Source organism: Sceloporus occidentalis, unplaced genomic scaffold (assembly GCF_023333645.1).
Source record: "Sceloporus occidentalis isolate IW3139 unplaced genomic scaffold, rSceOcc1.0.p SCAF_23, whole genome shotgun sequence".
Taxonomy (NCBI): domain Eukaryota; kingdom Metazoa; phylum Chordata; class Lepidosauria; order Squamata; family Phrynosomatidae; genus Sceloporus; species Sceloporus occidentalis.
Genome location: NW_028317003.1, coordinates 13481840 through 13491417, shown reverse-complemented (window position 1 = coordinate 13491417; position 9578 = coordinate 13481840). Strand labels below are relative to the sequence as shown.

General features: G+C 41.2%; 1 protein-coding gene across 1 annotated transcript; it reads left to right on the top strand.

Annotated features, from left to right (window-relative positions):
• Positions 1-3530: 3530 nt before the first annotated feature.
• Positions 3531-9174, top strand: LOC149300834 (coiled-coil domain-containing protein 126-like). The gene is made up of 2 exons (XM_089484947.1): positions 3531-3768; positions 8993-9174. Exons 1-2 carry the CDS (start codon positions 3531-3533, stop codon positions 9172-9174), a joined length of 420 nt encoding a protein of 139 aa, XP_089341073.1.
• The last annotated feature ends 404 nt before the right edge of the window (positions 9175-9578 follow it).

Here is a 9578-nt window from a genome sequence, read left to right as displayed (position 1 = left end):
TTCACAGACTGAACCGCTACAAATGAATCGTTCAGTCTAGTGAACCGATTCATCCGGATCACTAAAAAGAACCGGATCAAATGAACGATTCGTTCATGATCCGGACATCACTAGTCCACATCTCTCTCCCCATTTCAGTTTATCTCTCCTGCTCTCTTCTCCCCTTTATCTCTCTTCCTCTTTAACCCTCTTCTTTCTCTTTACCTATTATCTGTCTGTTATCTATTATCTGTCTTAATTCATTCTCCTTTTTTTGTTATTTCTATAACTTTTCTCCATCTCATATCTTTCCCATTATCTCTCCCCTTTCTTCTCTCTTCTTTCTCATTATCTCTCCCCTTTCTTTCTTCTCCTCATTATCCATATCTTTATTCCTATCTCGAAATGTTCCTACTACCCCTTTCTTACTCACTTACCTTGCAGAAATCCTGTGTGTGATCCTGAGGCGACTGTCCCACTGCTTCACACAAAGATATGACATCATAATATGTATATACATAATATATATATACATATATAATCATTATATGTATCTATGTCCCAAGCAAATTATAAAAAAATAAAAGGTATATGCCTTGGGATAAAAATAGATATAGTGGTTTTGACAAAATATGTTACTCAATTATATCCTTAACAAAACCACATAAAATCAATGTATAAGTAGGTCCAGTGGCTATTAATCATTCACTACACTCAGCCTATTGTGGTTTCTATTTTATTGCTTCAAACATAGTAATGTGTAACTAATCAACACAAACGGCAAGACCCATAAATCTGTTTGAAACTGAACGTCGATTCCTTTAGTAATGCACATGCCAGGGAGTTTTATAGAGATCCCAGACGTGGCGTCTGACGTTACGTCTGGATCTCCACCCTCCGTACCGCCCCCAACCACTTCTTTCCTATGGGACGGCACCAGAGATGCCGCCCCTTCAGGGGAAGCCTCTGTCCCCACTCCTCCCCCTCCCTCCGGCATACAGTTAGCAGGAGGAGGACTCATGGGAACCCGGACCGAGTCGCTGATGTGCTGCCCGCGCTGGTGACCGGGACCAGGAGGCTGCCGCAAGCAGATGCGGTCTTCCCCGGGAGGTACGTCCCGGACCTCGGACGGCGCGTACCGTACGCTGGACGGCACGTGCCTTACAGTGTTTATATATGTAGTGTTAGCAAGTGTGTGTGTTTGTTAGTATGGTGTTGTGTATGTTACAGTATGGCATTATGTCAGCATATGATGTGTGTATTAGTGTATAGTGTTAGCATGTGTGTACATGAGTAGCACACGCGTGTCAGCTTGAGTTTTTATGGTGTAAAATAACACTTTGTCATAATGGGGTTAACTGCAGTACTGTACAAAGTGATACAGCAGACCAGGAGGTAATAAATGAAAAGAAAAACATGTTTGGGGAAGAAAAAAACGTTGGCTCCTACATTTTTTGGTTGGCTCCTAGATTCAAACCAAATTTGTCAACCCCTGCTTTAGGTAATTCACTGAAGCTTTTTTGTGTTTGTTTTGCAATCCCCCATACATCCATTGTGATGCCTAGTGTAAAAAGGACTAAACGCAGCAGTTCCATCACAACTGGATCCTTTCTATGTGACTTGTATTAGTTTTCTATGTACCCCCCTTCTGTAAATGTGTTCCAGCTTCCTTTAAGAAGTAGACCTAGGCCTGGACTGGTCATCTGGCATACGAGGCAAATTCCCGGAGGGCCACTGGTTTACAAAGCCACACACTCACCATCCTGTGCAATAGGAAGGTTTTATGGGTGTTTTTTTGATCCAGTTAATTTGGGGAGATATAGTCAGTAAAAGCTGGAGTCTGTGACCTTAGCAAAGGCAAAATGGCCAAAATCCTGACTAAAGCCCCAAATTTCCTTTTAGCATCACTTTAACAATACAAATCCCTGATTTGTGACACTGGAAATAATCTCACCAATAGAATGAGATTAGGATACCCCCGGAACATACACTTCTCTGACACTTTACACACAGGAAGAACACATGCATTGCAGGGGAGTTGTTATGTATTGACCAATCATATGGTACCATACAAAAATAACTCCAGAGCTGAACAGTGCAGCCAATGGCAGCTAAGATTTTATTTGTACCCAGGAAGAGAACCTCGTATGTGTGCTGTGCTTGTCATTGTTCAGCCCGTGCTGCGAAGAAGGGGAGAGATGCGATGTGTCAGTCGGTAGGAAGGCTGGCACGTATATGGCAGGAAGGTGCGGTCTGAGGGCAACTCCCAAACTCGCAGCTACGAGGAGCCCTTCCCGGGGCACCCGGCCTTTCTGCCCGCTTTGGAAATAGTTGTGTGGATATGTGGAAATCTATAACCCTTTACTGGGCGGTCTGGACTCCTCTTGCAGGTAACGCTTGAGGGCAGAAGGGTGTTTACTTACAATTTTAGCAAGCTTTATTGCCTATATATATATCCGCACAACATACATGTATATCACGCAAGCCCCTCTAAGGATATAACTATGTGCTATGCAGGGTTATGTTGACCTTTCATTCAGGAGAAACTTTCTCCTACAAAATGCATGATTATTTTCCCTTCTCATTAAAAATAATTACTACTAAGGAAACTGGGCAGCAAACAGACCCACACCCGTCTGATTTCCCCTCTGGATACTTCTTTTGATTTGTTCTCCTCGCCTCTTGACGAACGTGCTGAGCCATAAAAATTTTTGAAGAGCGTCAACTATGAATGTGTTATTTTTGACCGGTTCGGGGAAGTACAAGTATTAGACGCCAGATGACACAGGGCACAAGTGATAAGGATATGAAAAGATACCAGCCTATCTGCTCTTTAATTGGACATTATAATGCCTCATACAGCCCCCCCAAGGAAGAATGTGTACTAAAGTACTTAGAAAGTACTTTAATATGTATTATGCAAAATACTTCATGCGATAACAAAAAACTTGGCTTTGCCAGAACACTGTAGCTTTTTACTCCCTTTGCTATCAGAAATTTGCAGGACACACCATACAAAAAGAGCTCCCATTTATTTTTAAAAAAACAGAGTTGGGAGTGGTATGCTACAGGTCCTCTTAAAGGTAAGTAGTTTTTTTTGTTTTTTTTTAAATAAATTAAAAAAATCGGCTAAAGAATGCATGTTATTTTTTAAATATATACTTTCTGCATTTTTGGGGCACTGGAGTGTCCCATCAGTGAAAATAAAATACAGCAGACCATGCGCTGTGATTACGTTTTACCCAAATGCTTATTACTTTGTAACTTGGTCTCTAGGCTTTCACAAAAGATGACCAATTCTTGGTGTCCGCTTGGATCAGCTTTTTGCTTTGTTGTTTATAATGTGCAGCTGTTACTTGCTATACAACGACACTAAACAATATATGTATTTATTTAACAGGCTTTGAAGATGAATCCTATGAACCTTGAATAACATTTAATAAGATGCACGGTAGAAAAGAAGGTGACTATCTGAAAAGTCTGCCAATGGTGTGACACAATTAGGCAAAGCCAACTTCTAGCTGGGAGCAGAAACCTGATAGAGAAATATCATGTTCTTAACATTTCCCAGAAAATCTGTGTCACATAAACTGAGCATATTACTGCTCGCTTTTGGATTTATTTGGGGACTAATGCTGCTGCGCTATACCTTTCAATATCCAAGACACCAAAGCAGCAGTGAACTGAGAGACGAGATATTGGACTTGAGCAGAAGATATGTGAAAGCTCTGGCTGAAGAGAACAAAGCTATTGTAAATGGAGGCAATGGTGGATCTATGTCGGGATACGGTATGGCACCCTGTCATTATTCTTTTGATGTTTCTTGCATGGCTCCTAGATTTTTGTACACACACTTAAACACACACACACACTCACTAAAGATGAGCATTCCTGTATGAACAACCAATTCACTTTTCCTGTGTGATATCAATATTTCAATTGCCTTTTTTACATCGTCTGTATGTATTGTTTGGTTTCTTCTTTTCTAGTTGCATGTCACCATAGGTCTCACTCCTTATTCTACTTAGTGGTAAACAATACAATGACTTAATGATACAGCCTTAATTTGTCTGTGTTCAACCAAACTCTTAGGTGGAAAATAACTGGGGAGATTCTGCAGAATATGCGAATGCATCTGCAAGTGGACAGCACACAACTTTAAAGGGACCACGCAGCTAACATGCATTAAAGTGTTTACGATGGCTGGTGTTTAGAAGCAATATTTTGTGTGAAGCTTCTTTCTATCTCTTCTACATTTGGAATGGAGCCCGACTCTCCTGGGGGTATTCCGCTGCTGCTGAGAACTACTGAAAAACAAAACAATATTCTAGTTTTGTTTATTCTAATTGGTCTCTCTTGCATAACAGCAGCTGAGTTGGCCAAAGCATTCACATGCAGATTTGGGATTAATCAATGTTCCCTGGTTTTCCGAGATTACTGGCATCCACTCAAGTTCCTACAGCAAACAATGCACGAGGCTGTGCACACATGATCCGTGTCACGCCCCATCCAGGCTGCAGAGCTGCATATCTCTGGTTTCCCCTGTTTTGCTACAGTTCCCCGTCTCGCTACAATCCATTCCTGGATTTCCTTATGCTCTGTCCTGAACGTCTGATTCTTAGATTCCAGTCCTGCCCTTAGCTTCAGCTTCTGTTCCCTTTATAAACAAGAGTGTCCAACCTGCGGCCCTCTAGCTGCTGCAGGACTACATCTACTTAGTTGAAAGAGCATTGTGGGAGATGTAGTCCTGCAGCAGCTGGAGGGCCGCAGGTTGGGACACCCCTGCTTTATAAGGTGTGCCCCACCCGTTATGTTTGTCTCAATCTGCAGGTATGCCTTTCTCTTATGTGTTTAGATCAGGGCTGGACAAATTTGTTGTGAATCTAGGCGCCAGCTAAAAAAGTTAGGAGCCAGGATTTATTTTTAAACTAACAGTTGGTTAGGAGTGATCTGATCATCATCAGCCCACTTACTAAACTCACAGCATTTGACCTGGAAGCACCCTGGACTTTCAGGTCAGTGCTGTTTTTTGTTGGTTTTTTTTTTTACATTTTATTTTTTTGATATATAATATATATATATATATATATATATATATATATATATATATATATATATTTTTTTTTAACGCTTTCAATGCTGATGTTCCATTGGAGCACAGCATTGGCTGATATTTAGTCCCCACAAGCTTGTGGGGACAAATGTTAACCCCTGCAATGCCACAAATGTGTTATACACAATTGTGGAATTGAAGGGGTTAACGCTGCACTATCGCTCTCATGGAGCGATCAGGCAGCAGTTGGGGCTGGTCTCCACACTCATGTGGAGACTGAAGAACCCTCTCCCCCTGTCCCTGAAGCTGCCTCTGGCAGCTGGGAAGCAATTGCTGGTCTATAGACCAGCCATTGCAGGGGGAGTCTCTGATGACTGCTGTAGGCTTCCATGCGGCATTGAAAGGGTTAAGCAGGGGGGGACCCAATAAACACTGAACCCCCTTTCCTGAAGCTGCCTCTGGCAGCTGAAAACGCTATTGCAGGTTTTCCTGCAATCGCGGTTTCAGCCTACAGGATCACTCTGTGGGAGTGATGTCAGGCTCGGGGGCGGGCTCTGAGTGGCTGTGCTGTCTGCCCAGACTCCTGAGCAGACAGCAGCAGCGCCCCCGCATGGTGACGCGGGGGCATTTTTTTGTGGATGTAAGAGGCTGACAAACTCCTGGCGCCTGGGATTTGTCGAGCCCTGGTTTAGATTCAATGTTTAGTTTGTTAGTAATTCAGTAGGCAGGGTTTAGTGTTAGGACCCACTGATATATTGTAGTACGCCACTTTGGTGTAGTGGTGGGCTAATACTATGCTATGGCCATAATACCGTATTTGTTCGATTATAAGACAAGTTTTTTTCCAGAGCAAGATCCAGATCCCCCGCAGCGCTGCAGGGGACCTGGATCCTCCTAACCCCCCCCCCCCCAATTTACCGGTGCTTCTGAGTCCCTGGTGTGCAGCTGGAAGTGCGTATGCGCGATGGATTTTTTGGGGGGAGGGGGTTAAATGGGCATAAGGCATTTCTGTAGGCAGAGTGCTCTATGAAATGCCTTTTAACCCTCTATATGCCACTCTGCCTCCTGAAATGCCTTATACCTCCCTATATGCCACTCTGCCACATAATATGGGGCATATCTGTATGGACCCCGTCGTGACAATCAGATTTTGTTTTCTGCTGAGGTCTTAAACTGGAAGTAAGATTAGAAGAAAATTAAAAAAGATTCTAATCTCTTCTTGGAAGCAAATATTTTGTATATCTTTTGCAGAGAAAATTTTCTTTGTAGTTGAAACTTTATCAGATTATCAGTGGGGGATTGGAGATGATGATGATAAACTGACAACTGGATCCGTTCCTTAGATGATTTATCTAAATACCGTATTGGGTATACATGGTGCTGTCCTGTGAAAAAGCATTTGCCCCATTCCTGATTTCTTCTATTTTTTGCATACTTGTTTTCAAACAAATTTTTATATTAGACAGATAGCCCTAGTAAGCAGTTTTTCAAATTTTTTGTATATAGACGGAACAAAGCTATCCAACCCTACCTAGCCCCATGTGATAAAGTAATTTTCCCCTTACTTACTAAATCAGCCAATTAACCAAATGTAATTGATAATTGGGTGAAGTAGGCTAAAAGGTCTCAAAACCCACTGCCGACCATAAAGAACACAAAGGCTTCTCTTGTATTGTACTAAACCACACCATGATGGCCTCAAATATACTCATGGTATAGTATTCTGTGGACTGATGAGTCAAAAGTGGAACTTTTTGGAAGACATGAATCCCGTTACATCTGATATAAAGTTAACACCGCATTTCACAGCCAAAACATCATACCAACAGTCAAATGCAGGACTCGGGTGATTTTCCAAAATTGCTGGAACCATGGATCCCGAAGGAGAATGTCCAGCCATTAGTTTTGTGACCTAAATCTCAAGCGCAGTTTGGTTATGCAGCAGGAAAATCATCTGAACCACACAAGCAAGTCCACCGCTGTATGGCTCAAATGAAACCAAGTTAAGGCTTTGGAGTTGCCTGTTCCTGATGGTGATGCACGCTGTGTACCTAGCCCAGTTGCTTTGCTCCCTACTGTGTATAGCTTCCTTACTACTCGATTTTGCTAGAATTCCAATATATTGCAGTCTAAGTAAAAGAATGGGGGGGCACAAGAGAATATTGCCTGGGATGCCACCTGGTCTAGGGCCGTCCCTGGGCACCACTAAAACTAAGGCAGCACCAGTTGAATCCAGGAGTAGATGGGGTTGTGCGGAGTCGCACTACATTGAAAAATAGGCTGGGGTAGAGTACATGAGTGGCATGAGTGTGTTTGAATGTGTGTCAGAGTATGTTGTTGTGAACATGTTTTTTTATAGGTATGTGATTGTGTATCGTATTGTATCTGTGTTAATGTTTGTTCTGGCAAAGAGACATATGAGGTCCCAAAATTATGGGTGTGAATTTCCATGTTGGCCCAAGGTATCATCTTCAATGAAAGACTTTGTGCAGTTTAGGTCTGTCACTTGGTCACTGATGTCCCACAAAGAGAGTGGCAGCCTAAAATCAGTTGTCTTGGTAGGTTTTGACACTTTGGAAATCCTTCACTGATTTAAGGCTGTAATTTGCATATATTTAAATCTATTAGTCTTTTATGTTTAGATTTAATTGGTTGATTTATTTTTTTATTTTTTTTTTAATGGTAGAAAACCAATGATTAAGATATTTCTGCTGCTTATTGTTTCACACTTAATCTCTCGCTTTGGCACGTCGTCTTTATTTGCTAATTTAAGATTACCGTGATCGACAAAACTTTGGGTCACGGGTACAGCCTGCTTACATGTTTCATGCTGAAGACTGTGATATATGTATATTCATATACATATATACGAATATATGTGTCAGCATGGTGATAATATTTACTTAGAACTAATTAATTTACAGGGTTTTGGCAGTGCAGGGGGTTACTGAAGCCTCCTTAGGTATTTGTAAAGACCTTAAACGGTAAATAAAGGTTTTGGGGTCGTGGGGTTGAACAGATTTGAGGTTAAGGTGGAGTCGCTCTGGGCCCTGCAGGGACAGTGGCGAGTGACCCTGCGGGCTGTTTTTCTCGCCCACATTACCCCTTAACTTCACGGTGAAAGCCGGCAGGCGGGTGGTGGTGGCTCATCCTGTTGTATTTGGGGCTTCCAGGACGGGGATGTTTGAAGGGACGCTCCTACCATGATACGCACTCTAATGCATATAACAGTTGTGTGGTTTCCCCTTTGCAAATTCTTACTTACCTTGTGTGATTATAGGTGACTCTGTGTAGTGTATATGTTTATGTCCTGTCATATTTGAGGTTTTATGAGGACGACCTTTAGGTGTGTTTAGTTACTGCAGTCGGTAGGCTCTAAATGTGGAAGAGTCACCATAGAAACCACTAGAATTGTCCCATTTTTGCACCTCTGCATTGCTCTTACTAAATATGGCTGTTGGAATGTCCCAAAAGGTGGCAGATATAGTCTGTTCCTTAACTTCATTTATTTTTTAATGCACACGGGACACTAGCGCATTTTACTGCGTGATGCAAACAGATGCCAGATGACTTCTCTTATTCATTCCAATGAGACCGGCACAAAATGTAAAGTGGATCTTTCACTGCTTCCAAGTATTATACTTTATAATTGCATACACGACATAAACCAACTTCACTGTGTTTAAAAAATAAGCAACATAGGTGTTACAAACTGCCATTTATTTCAGAATGTGTATTCTATGGGAAAAGTTATCATAACTATGAATGGACAAACGAAAAGCATAAGCTTAAATGAATTCATTTTTTCCTAAAAGGTTTACGCTTACGCCTAGACAGGCTACACGTCAGTTCTCCTTACTAAAGTCAATGGGAGTTCAATTTTAACTGAAGTCTATTGTGTCAATTGTGTTGTCGGTATGTATTAATTTTTTTTTTCTTTGTTTTTCTTTTCACGTCCAGCTGACCTGAAGCGTACCATAGCCGTACTTTTGGATGACATTTTGCAGCGCCTGGGAAAACTAGAGAACAAAATTGATTATATTGTCGTAAATGGATCATCTAGTATCAGCACCAACAGCACCACTGGCAATCCGGTGCCCTTAACTACAAGCAAACGTAGCATTCATGGCAGGAAAAGATAGCGGTACAAAGGCAACATACCACCAACTCTAATCTTCCCAATACCATCTTTATTTAGACTTACAAAAAATAAATTACTTAAAGATAACTTTAAGTGTTGAACGCAATGGTGCCATAGTTGGCATGTTCTAGAATGTAAACCTTGTTGGCTACAGTACATTTATATGTATATACATATATTTCTTTTTTTAGTGTTTTCTAGAATATTGGTGAATTAAGTTTGATGCTTCGCTCTGCATTTTAATCTTAGTACTGTATAAAAAATATAAAAATTTTGAATTTATTCTAAAAAAAAAACCCTCAAAAAACACCTGTAGTATATTATATTTTGCTACACAGAGATTTGTTTGTGCTAAGCTTTGAAAGTGTGACCCAAAGAATGTATTTGCACTATTTGTCAAAAAAT